This window comes from Salminus brasiliensis, chromosome 10 (genome assembly GCF_030463535.1).
Source record: "Salminus brasiliensis chromosome 10, fSalBra1.hap2, whole genome shotgun sequence".
In the NCBI taxonomy this organism is placed as follows: Eukaryota; Metazoa; Chordata; class Actinopteri; order Characiformes; family Bryconidae; genus Salminus; species Salminus brasiliensis.
The window spans coordinates 447,471-472,613 of NC_132887.1; the positions used below are offsets into that span (position 1 = coordinate 447,471).

General features: G+C 46.5%; 2 protein-coding genes across 3 annotated transcripts in view; both read left to right on the forward strand.

The window, feature by feature from the left end:
- Window positions 1-694: 694 nt before the first annotated feature.
- tfb2m (transcription factor B2, mitochondrial) lies at window positions 695-8,058 on the forward strand. The gene is made up of 10 exons (XM_072690220.1): window positions 695-903; window positions 2,011-2,114; window positions 2,892-3,327; window positions 4,586-4,677; window positions 5,278-5,431; window positions 5,997-6,145; window positions 6,603-6,692; window positions 6,861-6,923; window positions 7,019-7,170; window positions 7,446-8,058. The coding sequence occupies exons 3-10, from the start codon at window positions 2,916-2,918 to the stop codon at window positions 7,636-7,638; spliced, it is 1,305 nt and encodes a 434-aa protein (XP_072546321.1). The 5' UTR covers window positions 695-903; window positions 2,011-2,114; window positions 2,892-2,915; the 3' UTR covers window positions 7,639-8,058.
- A 2,714-nt stretch (window positions 8,059-10,772) lies between these two features.
- cnsta (consortin, connexin sorting protein a) overlaps window positions 10,773-25,143 on the forward strand; it is a 31,308-nt gene continuing 16,937 nt past the window's right edge. Inside the window, exons 1-8 of one of the 2 annotated variants that reach the window (XM_072688928.1) lie at window positions 10,773-10,867; window positions 11,861-11,969; window positions 16,340-16,685; window positions 17,653-17,776; window positions 19,741-19,880; window positions 22,377-22,407; window positions 22,690-22,776; window positions 23,258-23,366. In XM_072688928.1, the coding sequence (XP_072545029.1) occupies window positions 16,446-16,685; window positions 17,653-17,776; window positions 19,741-19,880; window positions 22,377-22,407; window positions 22,690-22,776; window positions 23,258-23,366 (731 nt within the window). In that variant the 5' untranslated portion in view covers window positions 10,773-10,867; window positions 11,861-11,969; window positions 16,340-16,445. Of the gene's footprint in view, window positions 10,868-11,860; window positions 12,095-16,339; window positions 16,686-17,652; window positions 17,777-19,740; window positions 19,881-22,376; window positions 22,408-22,689; window positions 22,777-23,257; window positions 23,367-25,143 lie in introns of both variants that reach the window. The other variant, XM_072688929.1, reaches the window with a different exon arrangement.

The following is a 25,143-nucleotide window of genomic DNA, read 5'->3' on the forward strand; positions in this document are numbered from 1 at the left end:
AACCCTGTTTTATGATATTATACACAGTTATTTTATTATATTATATGTATGGTATGTGTACTATCAGGCTGGGTAAACAGGGTTTGAGGAGTGTGGGTATTTGCAGGTGCTACCTTCCTATAGAGCTTTTAGAGGGGTGTCTTGGCACAGGGCCTTTTGATGTCTGTGGTTCTTTAAATATCAAAGACAAACTGTTCACATCCCACCAAGGATTTTCTATGGGGTTCAAGTCAGGCGACTGTGACGGCCTCTCCAGAACCTTCCAGGACTTCTTCTGGAACCAAGCCTGGGTGGACTTTGAGGTCTGCTTGGGATCATTGTCCTGTTGGAAGGTCCAATGAAGCCCAAGCTTCAGCCTCCTCACAGCAGAGCAGCCCCAGAGCATCACCGAGCCTCCGCCATGCTTCACTGCGGGCAGGCTTCATTCTTCCTCCTCCAAAGTGAGAACTTTAAAGGACAGAAGGTAGAAACAGCGAGTCTCTTCTGCCTCCTTTTCCTTCTGTTGACTCTAAAAATCTACTAAACAAAATTAAACTCTAAATCATCTGTAAAAAGATCATCATCGGCTGCACACACCTTTATTTGCGCAGTGTGAATTTGCTACAGTGTCTCTCCTGTATGCGCAAGCTTTGCGCAGGGTTGATCGTCTCCACGCACGTGAAACAGCAGGCTGCGTCGCGTGAGAGTGACGGAGTTGGTGCGCGCCCGGAGCCAGGGTCACAGCAACAGCGGTGTGAGGTGCACGCGGAGACTTTCTGTACCACCACCAGCACCAGCAGCACCACCAGCAGCACCACCATCATCATCATCATCATCATCATCACCAGCAGCAGCAGCAGCAGCAGCAGTGTCCTTCAGTTCAGTTCTCCTTCATCCTCCCGCTGCACCTCCAGATCAGTCAAGGTGAGTCCGGGCTCGCGCTGATGTGCTGCGCATGTGATTATCATTATGAAAGAGATTTCAGAGAATGTCAACACGCGGTGCTCGAGGTGGTGCTGCAGGTGGAGTTAGTGGTGCTGGAGGTAGAGTTGGTGGTGCTGAAGGTGGTGGTGCTGGAGTTAGTGGTGCTGGAGTTAGTGGTGCTGGAGTTAGTGGTGCTGGAGTTAGTGGTGCTGGAGTTGGTGGTGCTGGAGTTGGTGGTGCTGGAGTTGGTGGTGCTGGAGTTGGTGGTGGAGGTGGAGGTAGTGCTGGAGGTAGAGTTGGTGGTGCTGGAGTTGGTGGTGCTGAAGGTGGTGGTGCTGGAGGTAGTGGTGCTGCAGGTGGTGGTGGTGGTGGTGGAGGTAGTAGTGGAGTAGCTGTTGGTGCTGGAGTTGCTTATATATATATATATATATATTGTATAGACGTGTGTGTTTGTAGTGTGTACGTGTTTGTGTGTAAACTGCAGCATGCTGCCTAATGCCAGGCGTGGGCTAGAGGGGTATAAAGCCCCCCAGCATTGAGGAGCTGTGGAGCAGTGGAAGAACTGTGTTCTCTGGAATGATGGTGGTGGAGCTCCATGCAGTACTTTTGGGATGAGTTGTGGATGATGAGGTGGGGTGGTGATCATCATCCAACATCCTGACCTCACTAACACTCTTGTCGCTGAATGCAATCAAATCCTCACAGCAATGCTGCTCCAGTAGACAGTCTCCTCGTCTGCACAGTAGAGACGGGTACTGCTACAGCAGCGGGGTGAACTGAAGGTGCTGTGCAGGCGGAGTTGTTCCACTTCCAGGGAGTCGCTGGGCTGTGTGATCATTAGGGTTGTCATGACAGCCCAAGTGGTTGTTAGGTGGTTGCTATGGAGTAGCTTAGCCTGCTAGGGTGTTACTGGGCACTGGCTGTACTCTCCTGGGTGGTTGCTGTGCTGCCCCTTGTGGTTGGTTAGGGGTTGTTATTGTATTTGTAGCGCAGTGAGTGGCGGCTGGGGAGGGGGGTAGTGTTGTAGCTTCAGCACTAACTGGTGGGTCTATACCACAGTGTCCTCTGCATGCTCTGTACTGAGTGTGTGTGTGTGTGTGTCCGTAGGTGGGGACGCTCAGCAGGAGACAGTCTGAGGGGATAAAGGGTAAATACAGCTGTGTGACTCCTGTCCTCCTCCAGCTGCACCGTGGTGGAGATCTGACTGCATGGTAAGTCTGAGTGTGTGTCAGGACTACGGCTCTACAGGCAGGCTGTAGATCAGAGCTGTCCAGACCTTCTGCTGTCCAGGGGTGGGGTGGGGTGGTGGTGGTGTGTGTGTGGGGGGGGGGGTGTTAGGGTGCAGGGTGTGGGGTGAGGACAAGGCTGTGTAAACGAAGTAGATGGGCTGCAGTTATTAGCCCTGAGCATCTCTCTGACCACGGTAAATCACTCAGATCCAGGCTTAATGTCTCTTAATGTTTCTGATTAAACTTAATTTCTAATTTAGTTTAAAGATGGACTTATTTCTGGACAGTTTTTTAGCTAATTGATCTGCTAATGTAAGAAAAGCAGATAAAACAACTTCAAAGAAGCAAAAATGTCTAAAATTAGTTTATTGATTGTATAATATTCATAAAACACAATGAGAGATATTGGAGAGTCAGACCTGACTGTAGAGGATTTCACTCAGTAAGAGGTTAGAGAAACGTTCTGGGACACCTATGAGGCTAATGTAGCTAACAAGTAATGAAAGGCTATGTACACCAATTAGCCTGGTGCTAACAGCATGTGTAGATCACCCTCCGCTCTCCTCTAATAGACCTGATTATTAGAGTCTGACTCTGTTATCTAGCGCGTGGACTGAAGTACGGGCGATCTCTCCATACGTTTGATCTTCCATTAACTGTTGGCTACATTAGCCATGTAGCTCCAGTGCTAACTGGTGGGGTAATTATTGAAGTATCGCTTTAATGCTTTTGATTGACGGTGTCTGTGTCTCCTCCCAGGACCTGTAACTCTTGTCCCTCAGCATGGCGGCGTGTGGTGGGTGTAGGTTGCTCTCGCTGGCCGCGCGGAGCGCGTGTGTTTCGGGCCGGTCCGCTCCAGTTCGAGTAGCGTTCTCCTCCTGTCGGGTTCACTCAACAGACTCCTTCTCTTCGGGTCAGTGGAGAGCACCCCCACCCGGAGCGAAGGCATCCACCCCAGCGGGCAGAGCTCAGAGGAACCTGTCGGCGGTGGCCGTGTCCCTGCAGGGTCAGCGCCGCCCCCTAAGTCGGTACGACCTGCTGGACCTGGGGGAGGAGGAGGAGAACACGAGCAAAGCGCTCAACTGTAAATACAAGAGGAGGTTCATCATCGACCCCGGCCTGGCCAGCGTCGTGGCCGACCACCTGTCGCACGACATAGAGGAGGAGAAAGCTGTGATCTTCGAGAGTAACCCAGGTACGAGTCCACGCCCCTGCACTCTTAATCAGGACTGATCTGAGTCCGGATTCAGACGTGTTCTGACCGGAGCTTCTTTGGTTTAGAACAGGAGATGCTAGGCTAGGCTAACGCTGCTAACAAACACTGGACTTAGACTGTCACCGATCTCATCTCTGTAGACACGCCCCCAAACCCGTCCCTCTCCCAGCGCGTCTCTCAGAGCTCCTCCAGATCTTCATCAGCTGGTAGATGGATGAGGTTTAGGAGACGGTGGGACTGACTTTAGTCTATAAACCCAAACAGAACCAGAACCACAGAGCTGAGGAACGCTGGAGGAACCGGAACCACCTTCACCTGTCCAGTGATTGTTAGTAATGTTAGCCTAGCATCTCCTGGTGTAAATTAAAGAAGCACGTCAGAAACCGAACACGCCTGCCTTGGCTCAGCAGCTGAATCTGGACTCAGATGTCAGTCATGCTCCTCTGATGTTTCACTGCACTGCTCCTTTAAGTGTGTTGATGAACATCTGGAACTTCAGTGGAGCTTCTTTACTTCATCCACAGCTTCTTTAAGCTTCAGACCTTTTAGCCTGGTTTTAAATCCCACCTTAAATTGATCAGCTCCTAGCATTTAACAGTGTAATAGCTGCTCCATTTAAGGTGGAATTTTAAATGGAAGTAAGCAGCTGGTGACTGAACATGAGCTGGTGTGTTAAGCCAGGGTTACGCTACCCGATTTGACCCTGGTTTTAGGCCTGACTCTCAGTCCGGCTGAGGCTCTGCTGGTTGGCTCTAGTCTGCAGATTTCTCATCAGTCGAGTCGACGGTCTTAGAGAGTCCAAAAGAGGGGCTCAGACTTCTGGACTGCAGATTTAATTTCAGACCAGTCTATCCGACTCTGAGCGTAATCTAGCCATGTCTGCTGACCAGCGACTCTGCCTGAAATCTGGGCATGGAAAGTGCCGTTTTTGGGCAGCTTCTAGTTTAAATTTTACATTCCACCTTAAATGACGCAGCAGCTGTAGGTGCTAGTCCAGTGCTAGTGCAAGTCCGATACTGCAGCACCGTTTAAGGTGGAATGGAAATCCGTATAAGAATCCAACATCTGCCCCGTACGTACGGTAGCGCCCAAAATGTGCTGTGCTGTACAGACCATGCTGACTCCGCCTTCGCACCCACAACCTCACCCAAAGACGTTTTCCACCTTCTTATGTTTTGGGTCAGCGGCCTCCTGCTACACTTTCAATGCAGGTTCTGATTCTGTTTTCCATCTGCAGGTCCGGGAGTGTTGACCCGCACGCTGCTGAACTGTGGAGCACGGAGGGTGGTGGCGCTAGAGAGCAGTAAAGTCTTCCTACCAGACCTGCAGGTAAGTAGGTCATGTAGCACCAGGTGTTTTCTTCAGAATGCACTATATGTCCAAATGTTTGTGGACACCATTAAGCTCCTTTAAATTGAACTCATTGCTGACACAGATGTGCAAATGCACGCACAGCTTGTCTAGTCCCTGTAGAGAAGAAGTACTGCCAATAGAATAGGACTCTCTGGAGCAGATCATCATCATGACCCTATTGGCTCCATGCTGCCTAATGCCAGGCGTGGACTAGAGGGGTATAAAGCCCCCCAGCATTGAGGAGCTGTGGAGAGCTGTGGAAGAGCTGTGTTCTCTGGAATGATGGTGGAGGAGCTCCATCCAGCACTTTTGAGATGAGTTGGGGTGGTGATGATCATCATCCAACATTCTGACCTCACTAACACTCTTGTTGCCGAAGGCAATCAAATCCTCACAGCAATGCTGCTCCAAAATAGAATGTCTTCTCCTCTGGACAGTAGAGACAGTTATTCCAACAAAAGCAGAAAAAAACAATGAATGAATAAATGAGCAGGTGTCCCAATACTTTTGTCCATATAGTGTATCATGAACTGAGTATCGGTCTGAGGCATGTTTTCGTCTCTGATTCTGTGGCAGGCTCTGGAGAATGATCTGGACGGTCAGCTGGAGGTGGTTCACTGTGACTTCTTTAAGCTGGACCCCATCGGCCACGGCAGCATGTTGCCCCCAGCCATGTATTCGGAGAAGCTTTTCACTGACCTCGGCATCTCTGAAGTGCCCTGGACGGCAGGTCAGAACCACACAAAGCTTTTGGGTCCTGATATTGGATCCGATAGTTGTGTTTTGTTGACGATACAGTTTTCTTTAGGGACTACTTTCTGTAGCCGCACTACACCCTGCAGCATGTATCCCTCCACCATTTTAATGATCTGATTTTAAAAGCAGGTTCTAGAGCCGAACTCTTCTCAGAACTCTGGTAGAACCGTGTCTCAGGCATCAGGCAGCGTCTTCATCACCATTAGGTGAAGAACTTTCTGTGAGGAGCTTTTATTAGAGCTTCAGACGTCTGCTTCCCTTCACCTCCACTGTAGAACCACAGCTCTGACTGGGGGAGCTTATCTAGAACCTCCACTGTAGAACCACAGCTCTGACTGGGGGAGCTTATCTAGAACCTCCACTGTAGAACCACAGCTCTGACTGGGGGAGCTTATCTAGCTTATAGTTCCTCTGTGAATGAGCATTACAGTCGCTGTTTCAGATCAGACAGGCTGTTTCAGTGAGGGATTGTAGGAGTGGTGGGCTGGGGTCGTGGGCTGCAGTCGTGGGCTGAGATGTGCTGGTGTCTCTGTGTGCAGATGTCCCGGTGAAGGTGGTTGGGATTTTCTCTCAGAGGAACGAGAGTAACATGCTGTGGAAGCTGATCTACTCTCTGTTCGAGCGTCTGTCCATCTTCCGCTACGGACGCGTGGAGCTGATCATGTTCATCAGCGAGAAACATTGCGCAGTGAGTCTCCACCTCCAACACCCCCTCAAACACAGCTTCACCTCAGTCTGCAGGATTGTCCTGCAGATACATCATGCGGGCTGTCTGAAATTGTCAGGGGTGCTGTGGAAGACCGCAGACAGACCAATGGGTATCCAAGTGGACAGGTAGACATGCAGATGGGTGGACAGATGCACAGGAAGATGATAGGACAGACAGGTAATCAGAGGCGGAAAAACGTCAAGCAGGCAGACAGACAGGTAGATAAACAAAAGACAGACAGACAGGCATGTAAAGAGACAGAGACAGACAGACAAGCAGGCAGACAGATGGGTAGATAAACAGGCATGTAAAGAGACAGAGACAGATGGGTTTGAACTGAAGTGAGAGTGACTCGCTAGCAAGTGGTGACTGTCTCTCTCTCTGTGTGTGTGTGTGTGTGTGTGTGTGTGTGTGCGCGTGTGTGTGTTTTATACAGAAAATGATGACCAGGCCGGGGGATTTCAAGCACTACCTGGCCCTGAGCGCTTTGTTACAGATGTCCTGTGAGATCGAGCTGCTGCACCAGGTGAGACACCTGTAGAGGTGAGACTCAGGAAAAGGTAGAACCTCAGAGTGTGGTGAAGACTAACCTCTCTCTCTCTCTCTCTCTCTCTCTCTCTCTCTCTCTCTCTCTCTCTCTGTCTCTGTCTCTCTCTCTCTCTCTCTCCCTCTCCCTCTCCCTCTCTCTGTCCAGGAGCCACGGTCCTCTTTCCTGACTACGTCTAAAAACAATGGTGCAGCCATTCGTAGAAGCGCTGTGAGTGGATACCCTGCCTCACACACTCTCTCTCTTTCTCACACACTGACTGGCTGTAACTGTTATGTGTGTGCTTGTGTGTCCTGCTGTTATAGGAGTCCCAGAACGATCACCTGTGTCTGGTGCGGATCACCCCCCGACGGGATCTCTTCACCTCCTCCATCACTCCCTTTAACAGCAGCATGCTGGTCATGATGGTGAAACAGTGTCTGGCCCGGAGGAAAGCACGGCTCGTTGACAAGCTCAGGTAGGAGAAACAGGCGGAGTCTACCTTCATTACAAGCCAGGCCCAGCTGCGCTCTGAGTGCTTCAACTACGGGCGTGCAGAAGTTTAAACTGCAGGTGTAGCTGCTGTGAGACTCTCTGCTGACTCACTCCTGCCCTCTCTCACACTCCTACTGATCATTCACTCAGGGGGACACTTACGCTCAAATATCAATAAATCTGAGCTAAAAAATATAACATCTAAACCTGACCTGGTCCTTCTTGACATTCTGAAGTTCTTGCTCTTGGTTCCTGCAGGTTGTGGATGCCCGGCTGCGAGCTGGAACTGCTGGCTACGATCGGCCTGAGCAAGGACGTGCTGACCGGTCAGGTTAGTCCGGAGCAGTACAAGCGTCTGTTCGAGCTGATGGAGAGATCGGAGCAGTTCACTCAGAGCTGGCTTTACTTGGAGATCCTGCACAACACAGAGAAAACAGGCTGCGGAGAGTAGCACAGTGGATGCAGGATAGTGCGGTTTCCATGGAAACCGGGAGAGAAGAACCTGGGCGGATGGTTCTGAAGCCTGCAGGATGTCTTTGACTGCTTGCTTTACCTCTAGTCGGTTTTCACATGTGCAACGTTCAGTTGTTAGCCCTTCTGTGATTGGCTGGGCGGACTTGAGAGGGTTAACCGAAGGACATTAGCATCTTTGCTAGCATGGCATATGTTCTGAGCCTACAGTGCATTCAAAACCAGTGAAGATGAGGCTGATAACGGCGAACCAGTAGGGTTGAATGACGGGAGCTAAATTCTGTGCTGCAATAATATCACTGTTGTTGGTTTACACTATATGGACAAAAGTATTGGGACACCTGCTCATTTACTGTTTCTTATGAAATCAATGATATTAAAAGTGTTTTTGTTGGAGTAACTGTCTCTACTGTCCAGAGAAGAAGACTTTCTACTAGATTCTGGAGGAACATTGCTGTGAGGATTTAATCGCATTCAGCAACAAGAGCGCTAAGGAGGTCAGGAGGTCAGATCATCCCCAACTCTCCAGCTCATCCCAAAAGTACTGGATGGAGCTCCTCCATCATCATTCCAGAGAACACAGTTCCTCCACTGCTCCACAGCTCCTCAATGCTGGGGGGCTTTATACCCCTCTAGCCCACGCCTGGCATTAGGCAGCATGGAGCCAATAGGGTCATGATGTTGATCTGCTCCAGATGGTCCTATTCTATTGGCAGTACTTCTTCTCTACAGGGACTAGACAAGCTGTGTGTGCATTTGCACATCTGTGTCAGCAACAGGTGCAGCTTACAGTAGCTGAATGCATTCATTAGAAGGGGTGTCCACAAACGTTTGGCCATATAGTGTTTAACTAAAAAAAAAACACCGAGCCCAGCTGGGGGGGGATTAAAGGAATAAGTCAGCATTTTTAATCCTATGTTCAGTTTGATTGTATCCGTAGCGGGCAGTTGATTAATATAACAGAATTTGATGCGTTTCTCTGAAAACCTGCTCACTCAGAACACGCTTACAGTAGAGGTCAGAGGTCAGATGCTGTTTTTAACTGAATATATATATTTATATATATATTTGTTGTTTGTCAGACGATGTAAACATCTTGTTTACTCTCCGGTCAGTCACAGGATATAGCTCACAGCTCGCAGTTCTACCAACCCTGTGATTAGTTAGGAGCTTATTTGCCTCTGATGTCATCACTCGCTTTATATTAATGAATAAAACATGAATATTAAATTGCTTAATTCATAATAACACAGAAGCTAATTCGTCAGAATTGGCATATTGCTCATTTGCATATTGCCTTCTGCATTATCAGTACTGCAAAGATCAGCATCAGGCCACTGATTAACTATATTTATTAAGGGTGAGAGACGTGGCAGGGATATTGCTCCTGATACCCGAGAACATTTCGGTATGCATGATATTCAAAAACAAAATACTGAATTTAGTCAAATTTAGTTACAACAAGGTTACAAAGTGATGCACGTCTGGGTAAATGTTTGATTTTTTCCAACAGAATATTTCTGTTTACAGGGAACAGTACGACTATTGGAAGGAACGGGGTTCAATTAAACAGTTGTTAAAAATCAATTACCGAAATGAATGATGTCACAGTGATGATACTAATAATAATAACTGTGTGCATATAGTAGATTTCGTACAGCTCAGCTTTTTACTCATATAAAAGTAAAAAGGCAGTGTATGAAAAACAGTAAACAAATAAAAACGTAATTCACATAAACACTCAATAGAAAAAATGGGAAGGTAAATATATCATTAATAAGAAATGGTACTATGATGATACTAAGAATACTATTGACAGGCTGCCAGCCAATCAGCTGCTTGTTGCTATGCAGATTATGCAGCTGCTCTACAGTGGTGGTTAGTGGTCGTGTTTCCAGGTTGTCCGTAACTGGTCTAAATCTGCCTGTGTGATCGGAGCAGGTGTCACACTCAGCGTATCAATAATCACTACACAGTAATCTATTGATAACCTATCGCAGTATGGTGCAGCCCTGCAGACCTCTGCTACAGTCAGACCCTCAGAGTGGGAATTCCAGTCTGTTAAAGCCACTGTTTAATAGAAGCGAGGCTTTCAGGGCTGGTGTGGGTTCAGATGTGTGTCGTATTAAATATGAAACGATAAGCTGATGATAAACCTGCAGACGATGTATTTTCTTCTGCACTGAACTTTCTTTGCTGTCGGCTCATTAAACAGGTCCTCGGAACTCCTCAGCCCGTTTCTGAAGTTGAACACGGTGGTTCTCTCGGGCCGTTTATTCAGGGTGTTCTGACTCACAGTGTCTCTGCAGTGCAGATCAGTGCTGATGATGATGATGATGATGGCGGTATGATCATAATGTGGGTGTTTTATATATTTATTTGTCTTTATTTTCTTTTTCATTAATTAAGGAGTGAATGTAAACCTTCTAATAAAATTATACCCACACACGTGATTTTCTTTGTAGAATAATTGCTTTAAATGAGCCGTTCCATAGAAAAATTAGTAATAAAATCAAGAGCGTAATGTAATATGCAAATATTCATTCACATCAGTTTGTGATAGTGATGGTTTATGAACTCCGACCTCTGAGTGGAGCTCAGATAAGAGAAGAGGATTATGGGCTTTTTCTTCAGGTTTTAGATCTAATCAGTTTAAAAAAGAAATTTTGTGGTTACTGTTATTGTTTTTATGTTGTATAAATAATTTCTGTAATTTAATATTAATATAGATTGTAGTAATAGCAATAATGTTGCTATTATTATTGATATTATGAGACATAGTTAGTATTATTTTACAATATAAGAACAAAACTGTAGAAATTATTACTAAATAAAAAATAAAGCATGCCAATATATTTATATGCAGATGTATTATATATATATATAGATATAGATATAGATAGATAGATTTGGTTGTTTTATATTGTAGCATATTTTTTCCTATATTATAAGTGTTAGTATATTATATCAATATTATAATATATAAGTATTCTATCAATTTATTGTAATATTTATAGTTAATTATTAAATCCAGCGTGTTACTGCGTGTAGTTGCGCTGAGCGTCCAGCAGGGGAGCACTGCTGTAGGTGAGTGAGAGTGAAAGTCCCGGATGGTGTTGTCAGGAAGAGCCGCGCGCTGTTGAAGCTCCGGACCTTCGCCTGCACCTTTGCACATCTGTCCGCGCGAGCCTCCGCGTGCAGTGCGGTGTGTGAGTATCATACCTTTATTTACAAACGAGTCGAGTCTGTAAACAACAACAACAATAATAACAACAACAACAACAAACACCGCGCGGACCGAATGACAGAAACGGTGTGAGCGGTGGCTGCGGAGTGTGCGCAGTGCGCATGCGCGCCGTGCTCCTTCGTATCATAATAAACAGAGGTGATGGTCAGCAGCTGTGTGCTGAGGGCGGTTTAATGTATAAATGGGGCTTATATAAAAGGGAATCTGTAGTGTGAATATTTTAAGGTGATTAAATTTCATATTTGATCTGATTTGTATAGAATAAACCGCACGGAAACTGAATTTTGCTGCTTCTTTTTTGGAACTCTCCGGTCCACCTTAAATGGTGCAGCAGTTCCATTCTGGCGCCTGAGGCGGTACTACTGTAACCCCTGCACCATTTAAGGTGGAACGGGGAATTCGAAAAAGACAAAAATAAGCAATATAACCGATTGTTTTCAGCTCTTTTTCATATTTTACATCTTTTAAAGAAGCAAAACACCTCTCGACTCGCACCAGACACACCCTGTGGCCTAAAACACTCTTAAAAACTACAAAATCGAGTGTTCCCTTATGCACATCCCTAATAGCACCATACACACATTCAGCTATAGCTATATTCTACAATAATTAACATTTATTCAAATTAAATATGAAATATTATAATCTATTCAGTATATTGTATAGCTATTTATTATTAATAATTGTAGGATCCCTGGCTGACTGTCACTGTTTTAACTCACTGCTTTAACCCATATCTTTATATATTTATATTTATGGCACTCTTATCCAGAGCGACTCACAGGGTTACTTGTATTACGCAGGTGAGCCAGTGTAGTGTTAGGAGTCTTGCAGCATAGTCACCCAGACCGGGAATCGAACCCCAGTCTCCTACAGGGTGTGTTATCTGTTGCATCACACCAACCAACCATATATATCAGACTGTCCGGTAACACTGTCCACTTCATCCCTTCAGATCACAGTGTGTTGGTGGTTGTGGTTCCCTGGTGTGCGGAGAGTGTGAACGTGCCGCCGCTGATCCCCCAGTGACTCGTTATCCTGTTTGTTTGTGCTCCTTTAATCAGGTTAGCTCTTCTTCTTCTTCTTCCACTGTGCAACAACCTCAGCTTTAAAGCGATAGTTCACCCAGACGCCTGAACTACACTAAAAGATCAGGTTTATTGTCTCATCACATTACACAGGTGTGCAGGTGAGTGAAAAGCGTATATTTACAAAATAGAAATCTATGCACACACTGTACATACTCTATGGGCCCTGTCTTACACCCCACCGACCGTCTATCTGCACGCCTTCCGCCCGGGACGTGTAAACAGCAGTGCTGCTGGTGAATATCTCTACGCAGATGGGTGCGATGGTCTCGAAATGAGGTGTTCAGGTCAATTTCTGGCGTGTTCAGAATCAGAATCTCTTTATTTCACCGAGTGTGTTACACATACAAGGAGTTGTACTTGGTGAGAGCAACAAACAAACAAGTATTAGACTGAGAGAGAAAAATATACTAAACAATAAATAAAATGAAAGAATAATACATACAAAAGTAATAAAGAGCTGTAAAAAAACCCAAAACACCTTTTATGTACAGACATAATTATATAAACATTTACAGAAAATGAACATCTGTGCAGCTGTGCAAATAATCCTAGTGCAAATGTTCTGCGTGTTGTGTATCAGTCCGGTGCTGCAGTGAAGTCCAGTTTGGTTCAGAGAGATTTATAAGATCAGTTCAGTTATAGATTAGGATCATAATAATGTATATTGTAATAATGCATAACATTGTCAACACAGGCGTGTGCAGCGCGACACTCGTACTCCCCCACTTGTTACACAGCAGTGCTCAAACTTTTACATCAGAAATAAACAGAAACAAAGTAAAATATCATTATTCTAGAGGCGAGACGCTCCGCCGTTCAGCACGCCTCCCCAGACCGTACGCCATGCTCCACTGAAATAGCAATCCGCCAAAGTCAGACCGCACCTGGCTCTTAAAGCGAACGGCGAGAGACACGCTGATTGGTTTATTACTGCACATTACGCCTAAAACAAACACACCCATGATTAATTATGAGACTCACAGGACAGAGCCGCGTAAGCTGTACTTTTCCCCGGCGTAACGAAAGTAAAGAAACACTGACGCCCCAAATCGAGCTGCAGACGACTCGTCTAAAAATCGCTAAAATAGGACCCATATATTTTAATATTGCACTGGTTTAAAGCCATGAAGCAATTTAAATGTTTATATATATTCTGAAATGTTTAGGTGTAGTTTGGGTGGGAGAAGTCTCTGTGGGTGCAGTGTGATCGAGCAGATTACAGTAAGTGCGTGCAGGTGCAGAGTGTGTTTGTATGGGGTGGAGGTGTGATGATACAGGTGAGAAAGCTTGTGGACTGGTTCTTTTAATGATGCCATAGAACCACTTTTGGTTCTATAAAAAACTAGATAGAAATAGATAACAAAATTAAACATATTAAATTATTATTATATTTGTCTTAATTGCATCCAAATAATATTCAGTAGTTTTAGTAAATGCTTTGCGTTAATCCTGTCCTGCTCAATTTTTCTTCGTGTAGTAAACTCCTCCTTTTAATCTACATTACACCCTCATGGTCAGCTGTACACGTGCATTTCTGGACAGTGTGAGAGCTGCAGAAGCTTGATCTGAAGGTGTAGCAGCATGTGGGCGGAGGTGGTAGAGTAACACTACAGGATTTTACTCTAAAATGACTCTATGGGTTCTGCAGCGTTACACAGCAGTTCTGGAGAGAGGTTCTCCTCCTGCAGCTCCACCACCAGAGGGTTCTGCTGTTTTAAGGTGAAACTGGTACTGAATGGTGCTCACAGTATAAATCACATCAGTCTGCTGTAAAAGAGCAATAGAGTTGAGAGTGTTCAGTAAGCTGACCACAGAACCGAGGTTCCCAAACCAGGAACTAGAACCCATGTGGTGTGCTCTTCACTCTCAGTTCCTCTTTCTGTGTTTGTTCAGTTTTATTCCTGCAGTAAATCACTACTGATCAGCTGTTCTCTGTTCACTCCTCAGTACTGCAGCACTCATTCCTCTAATCTGCAGAATCCTGCATGTTCAGTGATCTATCCCATAATAATAATTATGTAATAATAATAAAAGAGAACAAATATTTCCTGTGGTAGGGACTGCTGTATTGTTGTGTGTGTGTGTGTGAGTGTGTGTGAGTGTGTGTGTGTGTGTGTGTGTGTGTGTGAGTGTGTGTGTGAGTGTGTGTGAGTGTGTGAGTGTGAGTGTGTGTGTGAGTGTGTGTGTGTTTTCATCTCTAATCCTCTAGCTGCTCTTGTTCTGCTCGTTTTTCTGGATTCACTCCTTCAGTCTTTCTCGCTCAGCATGAAAACATGCACAGATTAAGCTCAAATAAAGTAGTTGGGGCTGCTGTAGGCCGAGTGGGCGGGACTAAACTGCTGTAGGCCGAGTGGGCGGGGCTAGACTGTTGTAGGCTGAGTGGGTGGGACTAAACTGCTGTAGGCAGAGTGGGTGGGACTAAACTGCTGTAGGCCGAGTGGGTGGGACTAAACTGCTGTAGGCCGAGTGGGTGGGGCTAGACTGTTGTAGGCCGAGTGGGTGGAACTAAACTGCTGTAGGCCGAGTGGGTGGGGCTAGACTGTTGTAGGCCGAGTGGGTGGGGCTAGACTGTTGTAGGCCGAGTGGGTGGGACTAAACTGCTGTAGGCCGAGTGGGTGGAACTAAACTGCTGTAGGCCGAGTGGGTGGGGCTAGACTGTTGTAGGCCGAGTGGGTGGGGCTAGACTGTTGTAGGCTGAGTGGGTGGGACTAAACTGCTGTAGGCCGAGTGGGTGGGGCTAGACTGTTGTAGGCCGAGTGGGTGGGGCTAGACTGTTGTAGGCTGAGTGGGTGGGACTACACTGCTGTAGGCCGAGTGGGTGGGACTACACTGCTGTAGGCCGAGTGGGTGGGACTAAACTGCTGTAGGCCGAGTGGGTGGGACTAAACTGCTGTAGGCCGAGTGGGCGGGACTAAACTGCTGTAGGCCGAGTGGGCGGGACTAAACTGCTGTAGGCCGAGTGGGCGGGGCTAGACTGTTGTAGGCAGAGTGGGTGGGACTAAACTGCTGTAGGCCGAGTGGGTGGGACTAAACTGCTGTAGGCCGAGTGGGTGGGACTAAACTGCTGTAGGCCGAGTGGGCGGGGCTAGACTGTTGTAGGCTGAGTGGGTGGAACTAAACTGCTGTAGGCCGAGTGGGTGGAACTAAACTGCTGTAGGCCGAGTGGGTGGGACTAAACTGCTGTAGGCCGAGTGGGTGGGACTAAACTGCTGTAGGCCGAGTGGGTGGGACTAAACTGCTGTAGGCCGAGTGGGTGGGACTAAACTGCTGTAGGCTGAGTGGGCAGGGCTAAACTATAGAGTATATTAAATGGGTCCAAGCTCTGCTCCCTGTTCTGTGTCCAGTAGAGCAGTAGTGATGGGCGGAGTTTTGGACTGACCACATTAGAGCAGTAGTGATGGGCGGAGTTTCAGACTGTGTGTGTGTGTGTGGTGTTCAGCGTGAGTGTGTGTGTGCATCAGTACTGAAGGTAGAGTCAGCTGATTTACTGATGCACTGTTTAGTGTTTATCTTCTGTTTGTTTTTAAAGATCCTCCTCAGTCTGAACCTGTTCATCAGATAAACACCCTCTCACTGCAGGTCAGCTGAGGGGTGATGGTGGTGGTGATGATGATGATGATGAAGCAGCATTTCCATCATTGTCTCTTTTTGCTAACAGTGGGACAAAGCTGTGACATTAGAAATCACAAATTAAATAAGAAATCACTGATTTTTCTCCTCATTCAGTGATTTTCCTTATTTTTATGATGTATCTGTATCATCCCTGGTACCACTCCAAACAGCGAGCCGAAATGACTATGTGCAGTAATTACTTTCATATTTAAATAAGCTCTGTTTTTTCATAATGCAGCTATTTCTGAAACTGTCTCAGTGTGCAGTAATCGTACACCGTTCTGTTGTTTTTCTACATGCTTGTCTATGTATTGTGTGTGTATTAGTTGTGTCTGTTGGTGCTGATGTGTTTACGGGTGGAGTGTAATTATTTAGTGTTTATTCGGTGGTGCCCTCCAGCAGTGTCGTCTAAATGACAGTAACGTTCAGAAAACCTGCCTTAAATCACCAGAGTTCAGGAATAATCCCTACTGGCCACCTCCCAATTCCCTGATAATAATAATAATAATAATGATAATAATAATAATAATAATGATAATAATAATAAATAATATTAATGTCCTTTATTTACAGACCACTTGTCATGCTGCTCACAGTTTTTATCAGATAAAATGAAGAGTATTAATGAACACAGTTACCTAAAAATCTAAAGACACTTAGATAAAGACAATAACATAAATAATACATCTTACTTTTATACAGTAGTACATTGTGTGTCTGTTCTCTTGCAGGTGTGTGTGTGTGTGTGGTGTTCAGCGTGAGTGTGTGTGTGTGTTTGTGGTGGTCCGGGCTGTGGAAGTTCCGTTCTCTCTTCATGCTGTGGGGGGTCCGGAGCTCATGGATGAGGGACAGTGTCAGAGCGAGGATCCGGTGAGGCGGAGTCTGGCACGGGAGGCGGAGCTCCAGAGCCAGGGGGAAGCACGAAGCCCCGACCAGAACCACAACCGCCTGCTGGAGGAGGGCGAGGAGGTGGAGCAGGGCCCAGGGGGAGGACGTCGAATCCATCAGGACTCCACCAACAACAACCACACAGGGGAGGAGGAGGAGAAGGAGGAGGAGGAGGAGGATGAAGATGAAGTACGGCTGGTCGATAGGGTTAAAAACATCCTATCACAGTTTTCCTTGATATTGATAATTATCAGTCATTATTGAAAACAGTTTCCTGATGGTCAGTTTCAGCTAGGAAGAGTTTTCAGAGCTAGGGCTGGATCTAGGATCTAGAACCAAGATGGAAACGCAAGGCTAATGTTCAGAGAGCAAAAACAATGTATTAAGCAACACAGTTTCTTTAATCTTTGCTATGGTAACGACTGGCTTAATTAATCTTGGGTGTATTTCGGGTGTAACGTGCAATTGCTATTTAAACATCTGCGGGAGGCGTGAAGATAGACTGTTGGCGGGGTGTAAGATAGCAGTGAGCATCGCGACGGGTGTAAGATAGAGCCCTAACGGTTGTACATTTTTGCGCTCCTGACTGAAAATGCTAATGCTAATGCTACCTAACTCTGCTACAATAATCATACAAGCAAATCAACTAAAAATCCCAACCCCTAATAAAAATATGAGATGAGCTAATGCTAGCTAATTCTGCTAACTAAATAGCTAACTCTAAGTCAACTTTGTAAAAAGGTAAAAGGTAAAGGTGCATGTATTTGTCACTGTACAGCGAAATGTGTCCTCTGCATTTAACCCAGTGAACACACACTCACACACACTCACACACACACATGTGTTAGGGGCAGTGAGTACACACACACACCCAGAGCGGTGGGCAGCCAACTCCAGCGCCCGGGGAGCAGAGAGGGTAAAGGGTCTTGCTCAAGGGCCCAACAGTGGCAGCTTGCCGAGCCCGGGAATCGAACCCACAACCCTGTTATCAACATCCCGGCGCTCTAACCACTAACTTTGTTGCTAACTGCAAATGGCTGGATGATTCTGGATTGAGGAACAGATCAGCATCCCCATTTTCTATAAAACTCCTCCATCACTAATCATGAGTACTGAAGAGGAACTGTGATCATCACTGTTATTATTCATCACTCAGGCTTATGAAGAAGGTTCTAAAGTGGAGGAAGAGGAGGACGAAGAGGAGATGGACAGTAACAGCGGAGCTTTTTCTCCCGAACCAGACGGACAGCTACAGCACTCACAATCACCTAGCCCTACAGGTACACAACACACACACACACACACACACACACCTATGTTATGAGTTTATTACAGTTTTATATGACGAGTTCCTGTTATGATATAAACCTGGATAAACAAACACGCCCATATGACCCGGCCAGGGCCTGCTCCCTCCACACCAGAGCCTGCAGGAGACGTGGACAGAGCAGCGTCTCTCAAAGGTCAAGATGTCACAGGTCTAGCGCCTCTGCTGGATAGTTGCAGTGTGATATGTAGCTCCACCCATTTTGAGACTCCGCCCACTTCCATCTTACTGTCCTCTCCAAATCCCCAGTGTCTCTGCTCTATTGTAAGAAGGCGGGGCTACACTTAGGAGTGAAGTGATTGACAGACAGACAGCCTTGTCTGGAAGAGGCCGGTGGTCTCTGTTCAGTACATGGAGGAGCTGAGCTGTAGAGGAACTTAGACTAATATCCTCCATCTGTCCCTGCCCTCGCTGAAGGGTGTGGGCTGGGATTAGTCCGGCGCTCTCTGCATGTTTTGTACTGGTCAGTGTTAAGCGCACACTGATCCGGGGATGTGTTTTGAGTGTGTGCAGGATTTCTGCTCTGTAGAGGATGGAGACCGTGGGGATGAACAGGCTAGCAGTGATATAAACAGACCTGTCGAGCAGAGCCGTCAGAGAGCTCTGTGTTCTTCTCTAAAGTAGAACTGATGGTCTGGGTTAAACACGTTTTAACAAGATATAATATTAATTAAGATGTTTAATGTTTTTATTTACAGTTAGTTTCACTCCATCCAGATAAACCGCAGGAATTCTGCTCCTGACGATATGCACGGTATACTGTTCAGCCTACAGCACTTTAGCCCCACCCACTCAGCCTACAGCACTTTAGCCCCACCCACTCAGCCTACAACACTTTAGCCCCACCCACTCAGCCTACAACACCTAAGCCCCACCCCTTTTGCCTGCAGTACTTCTTAAAATGTACTGTGGTATGGTATTTTTATCATGTGGTTCAGTTCTAACATGAATGCTTACTGCAGTCCTGACCGACTGAACAACATAAATGTGCTGGATGTTGGTGTGTGTGTGGTTGGTGTGTGTATGTGGTTGGGGTGTGTATAGTTGGTGGGTGTGTAGTTGGTGGGTGTGTGGTTGATGTGTGTGTGTGGTTGGTGTGTGTCTGTGGTTGGGGTGTGTGTGTGTAGTTGATGTGTGTGTGTGGTTGATGTGTGTGTGGTTGGGGTGTGTGTGTGTGGTTGATGTGTGTGTGGTTGGGGTGTGTGTGTGTGGTTGATGTGTGTGTGGTTGGGGTGTGTCTGGTTGGGGTGTGTGTGTTTAGTTGATGTGTGTGTGTGGTTGATGTGTGTGTGGTTGGGGTGTGTGTGTAGTTGATGTGTGTGTGTGGTTGATGTGTGTGTGGTTGGGGTGTATGATTTAGGGTTTGTATGAATGATTTGTATCTGATGTTTATCCAGAGATTAGAGCTCTGCTGGACATTGGTCAGTATACCTCCCACTGTAAACCTCAAAACATACAACTGAACTGTACCAAACCGGACTGAACAGCTATTTTGCACTCTGACTATTTGCACTCTGACTATCTGCACTATGACTATTTGCACACCTGTACAGATGTTCTTTTCTGTAAATATCAGCTCTTTATTACCTTTAGTACTTTTTACTTTTTTAATGTATCCCCTACCCTGTTTATTGTTTAGTGTAATTTTCCTTTAGTTTAAGACTGTAAATAATCTGTTCTGTGTTTTTTTGTTACTTGTCATACGTGTTGCTCTCACCAAGACAAATTCCTTGTATGTGTAACATACTTGGTGAAATAAAGAGATTCTGATTCTGATATCTCAGAAACACCAGATGATATTACGTGATGCTGCTGTAGAACCGAGAGCACAGTGCTAATAGTGTTAGCTTTCATCCTTCAGTAATAATCTGTCTAGCAACCAGTCTTCTGATCTGTGTGTGTGTGTGTGTGTTACAGCATCTGAAGGCCTCTTGAGTCCGGAGTGTGTCCCAGTTGGTGCCGCTGTTTCCCTGGAGCTCGGTCCGTCGCTGGCAGCGTGTGTGTGTGTACTGGAGGAGAGAGGGGACGACGCCCTGCTGCCTCTCACACTGCACCAGGTCACACACTCCTGTTACACACACATCTCTCTCACACACACACACCTATACTCACTGCTTGTAAAAAGTTTGTGGACACGTCACATATAAAGAAGAAGAAAATAAGTTGTTTTGGGTCAGTTTTGAATGAATGACCGTGATAAAGAGACCAGTCCCAGTTCATCCTTATTTGGTGATGACCTCAGAGGTCTGTGAGCACATCTGTCCAGATTTTAACCAGCTGTTCCTCCTCCCCCTTTATTATGATAGGTTTGTGACAGTAAGAGAGGATTATCCATCATAACAATTTCTAATAATAATAATTAGCAGCATAATAATTATTTAATAATTTACTTATTCGTGTTTAAAATCCTGTAATAGTTGCTTATTCATGTATTAATAATATGTTATATTATTACAGTATTTTCAGTAATTAATTATTTGGTGACAAAGATGATCAATAGTCTATTTAAACGGTAATAAGCTAATCCTTAATTGTAGTTTAATAATGACAAGATTGTTTTGGAGGGATTTCTGTTCCAATTTTCGGCTCTCTGGGACACTGCCGGATGGCTGTGGCCTTACTGGTGATTAAGCGTTCACTCTGGAAGCTGCTGATGCAGAATCGCTTGTTGTTAGGCTGGCTTATCCAGACCTTATGTGGTGTTCAGATACCAGAATAGAACTGCAGCACCTTTTACAGTAGAATGGGACACTTGAATAGGAAGCCCCATCTTCATGACGAGTCAGATTGAACCAGCCCATTTTGGGGGCTCTGAGTGGCTCAGCTCAGAACTGGATCTGGATCTGAGGCCAGTTCGAATCCCGGGTCATGCTGCTTTGCCATCAGCAGCCGGTACCTGAGTGAGCACAATTGGCCGTGCTCTCTCTGGGTAGATAGATGTCTCCCTCTCTCTCCACACATCACTCCTGTTGCGGTGCTGGTCAGCACAGGCGTCTGTTGGCTGATGTATCGGAGCTGGGGATGCAGAGCTTTCCTCCGAGGGCGCTGGCTTCCGGGTGATGGAGAGGCAGTGGCTGACTGCACGTGTATCTAAGGAGGCATGTGCTTGTCCTCACCCTCCTACTGCTGGGAGCGTGGCAAGTGCTGAGGGGAGTCCTAACGAGAGAGTTGGGTGATTCAGCTCTTCTAAATTGGGGGTGAAAATTGGGGTAAAAGGCATGTAAGGCGTGATGTAACTGGTGAAACCTGGCGCTGTTTAGTCTGAGGATGTCCTGAAGTGCACACCGCACCGTCTGCCTGCAGCTCCACGATCTGTGAGGGTCAGTAAACGTGGTGTTAAAGCCGGTGTGTAAGTCTATTAAGAACAACAGGTTTCTGCTGTCACTCAGGGCTGTTACCATGGTAACCTGCTCATCCACCACCGGGTACAGACCCAATCTGGGGTATTAGTATGACTGTAGTCACACACAGACCCTGAGAGCAGCAGCAGGGAGCACACACAGCCGGTGATGGTGCGCTGCAGTCAGTGGGGCAGGGCTGAGATTAGATCTGCAGGGTCCGGCTGGGCGGTCCAGTCTGTCATTAAAGCCCACAGTAACGGAGGAAACGCGCCATAGAAGGACAAACCAGACTGTTCATTCCATCCTGACCCTCCATTCAGGGTTTTATAAGGAGCTCATTACCAAGCACAGCCTCGCTCGCTCGCTCACTCACTCTCTCACTCCCTCACCACCGCTGGTGTAGATCACAGCCTTTAGACACCGTCCTGTAAAAACAGCTGCTCTTTATTCCTGTGTGCTCCCTCCCTCTGATTCACTCCAGCTCACAGCGCAAAGCCTCATACACATGCAGATCTGAGAGAGAGGAGGGGGGCAAGAGGAGAGAGAGAGAGAGAGAGAGAGAGAGAGAGAGAGAATTAGAACGAGAGACAATAGAGAGAAGAAAGGTCAGTAGGTTTTGCTGCTGCTGGGTAAGTTTTCTCTCTACTGTGAGTGTGTGAGTGTGTGTGTGTGTGTGTGGCGCTGTACAGATTTCTGCTTTAATGAATGGTGTTTTTATTGCTGTATGAAGCGTTTGTAAATTATTTGCATATTCAGGCCCCTCCCCCACTGCCCTACAGAACCTTACACACACAAGCTAAACATTATGACCACTGGCCTCATACACTGTTGTTCCTCCATGTGATGCCGAGGCAGCTCTCTCAGAGTGGTGGTCTGCCTCTCCTCAGGATACTGTTGGTAGATACTCCCTCCTGGTCGCTGCTGACCGGGAGCCCCTCGTTAGCGCTGCGGTCGTTTGGGAGACACTCCAACTGTCCAGTCATGTGGCATAACGCTCTGACCCTTGTCAGAGTGTCTCAGGTCTTCACGCTGCTCATTTCTCTGCATCCAACATGCCGACTACGAGAACCCCCTGTTCAGTTACCGTCTAACAAAGAAGCTCTGTCCCATCATCTGCACCATCACCTTCATCTGGGGTGGTCATAATGTTTTGGCTTGTCGGTGAACAGGGTTCTGTGCTCTAAAGCTGACCGACTTTCTTCTGTTCTGCAGATCGCGGAGGCTCTGGTGCTGGAGGGAGACTGTATCCTTTCTGCTGTGAGTGTGTGTTTAGGTCCAGAAGGTCGGATGTTCTGGGTGGTCCAGCCTTGCAGTCTGTTCATACGCGCTTATTCAAAGCTAACAGGGAGCTTATACCCCACCGATTAGCACTGCTGCCTAGGCCTCAGACAGCGTGGAGGTGTTCAGTAATCTCTAACAGGCGTGACTGTGCGGATTCTGACTCCGTATGACTGTTATCTAGAACATGAACTAAAGAACGGAGCACAGTATTCTTAAAGGTTCTGTTCCGTAACGGACACTGCAGACCAGCGGGCCATCCGCTTCCTCCAGCTGGAGAAGCTCTACCATGAGAGAGTGCTGTCCAACATCGCCGCCCTGCAGGAGCACTGGGGTAATACACCATACACTACACAATACGTTATATATCATATGTAATTTCACTACATGTCCAAATGTTTGTGGACACCCCTTCTATCGAATACTAGTCCCTGTAGAGAAGTACTGCCAATAAAATAGGACTCTGGAGCAGATCAGCATCATGACCCTATTGGCTCCATACTGCCTAATAATGCCAGGCGTGGGCTAGAGGGGTATAAAGCCCCCCAGCATTGAGGAGCTGTGGAGCAGTGGAAGAACTGTGTTCTCTGGAATGATGGTGGAGGAGCTCCATCCAGTACTTTAGGATGAGTTGAGGAGTTGGGGATGATGAGGGGGAGTGGTGATCATCATCCAACATTCTGACCTCACTAACGCTAAATGCAATCAAATCCTCACAGCAATGCTCCTCCAGAATCTAGTAGAAAGTCTTTGATTTCATAAGTGAATGTGTGTGTGATCCTATTGTTATATAATAATGCGCCCCCCCCCCTCAGAGAGCAGATGGAGGCTTATTGGTCAGTATCAGACCTCCAGTGTTTCTAGCAGTGACTGGGATATAGAACACCTGGAGAGACTGAGACACATCTGCAGGACACACAGGCAGTGAGTACACACACACACACACACATGCATACACACACACACACACACACAGCATTTCTTTTCTTTTTTTTAAAGATAGACATGTATGTAATACATGTGGAATCGTATTATTACAGGGACATTACATATGCATTATTATTATTATTATCATCATTATTATGATGATTATTACATATATGCCACTCTGCTGTATATCAGTGCAGTAGTGGTGGAGCTCTGTCCTTCAGCGTTCATAAGCACTAAAAACAGTTTAATGGACATTTTCACTAATGTTTTGCAGAATAGTCGACTGAGGTGCTTAACACGCTTTCTGCAGCTGAGAGTTCTCGGAAGCTTCAACTCTTAATGCCTGAGTAAATATTGAGCATCCGGAGCTTCCTGAGAGCTCAGTTTCACCCAGACTTAAAGTCAAACTTCAGATAAAGATTAAACGTACAGATTCCCCTCTGACCCCAAATACAGCCGATCAGCTGAGACCTGTTCCAGGCTCCTTTACTTTTACACTGGAGCTATGAGGCTAATGTAGCCTCATATGTAGGGGAGCTTATGCCCCACCAATTAGCACTTGTGGTTTGTGGGTTAGTGATTATTTAAATTATTTAAATACAGCAACAAGTTATCTATTCTATTTCAAGAAAAATGACAGGAGGTTTGTTGCCATTAAATATTCAGTAGCACAGTTTTATTGTAAACATGGTACGAGTGGATCAGACGCAGCAGTGCTGCTGGAGTGTTTAAACACCTCAGTGTCACTGCTGGACTGAGAATCGTCCAGCGTCCTGTGGATGACGTCCTGTGGGCACTGATGAAGGTCTAGCAGATAAGCTTCAGCTAGGTAGGAGTGTCTAATAGAGTGGACAGTGAGTGGACAGACAGACACAGTGTTTAAGCACTCCAGCAGCACTGCTGTGTCTGATCCACTCGTACCACCAGCAGCACAACACACACTACTAACACACTCGCCACCACCAGGCCAGTCAGTGTCACTGCAGTGCGAATGTAAGAATGGCCCTCCACCCAAATACTACGGTCTGCTCTGTGGTGTTCAGGGCTGTGGGGAGAAAGGAGGCTGATAACAGAGTCTGCAGAGACTAGATCTACACAGTCTGGACTTCTAGAACGACACAGTGCTACTGTACGATCAGTGGAGCTGATAGGATGGGCAGAGTTCATTCCAAACCAGGGGTGGTCATAATGTTCTGATATGAATACGTACATAAACTAGTGGCATTAGTGACCAGTACGACTGTATTGCTATACACTGAAATATATACACACATAAGAAGTGTGAGAGACATATGCAGGCATTATTGAAAATAGCAGGGCTAAATTAATTAGTTAGCATTGAGGTAGCATCATGCTAACCTGGTGTACATAGAGTTCCATTGCTTTTTAGCCTTGTACTAAAGCAGCAACCTTCAGACCCTGAGCACATCTCAGCTGGTCGACTGTGTGGAGGAAACGGGGCGCAGTGAGCATTTCTCTGAACTGTCGCTTTAAGGCTGGGTAATTGTTTACACCTCCCGCTTCCACACCTGAGATCCTCCTCCTGTGTAAAGCTAGCGTGTGTCCTGGTGTAGCGCTGCGGGAACTCGCTGCCATCGCACCAACATATGGCCCACCGGTGCACTCTGGGCAATTTGAGCTCGGCGCTAGTGTTTCAGCATGGGAAATGTGCCGCGCTAATATTAGATTCCCGCTGAGCGCAGACCGGCAGCGCCGCTACCCTGGCTAAGCGTTTATACGCTCAGATAGAGAGGGAGGAAAACACAGTCCA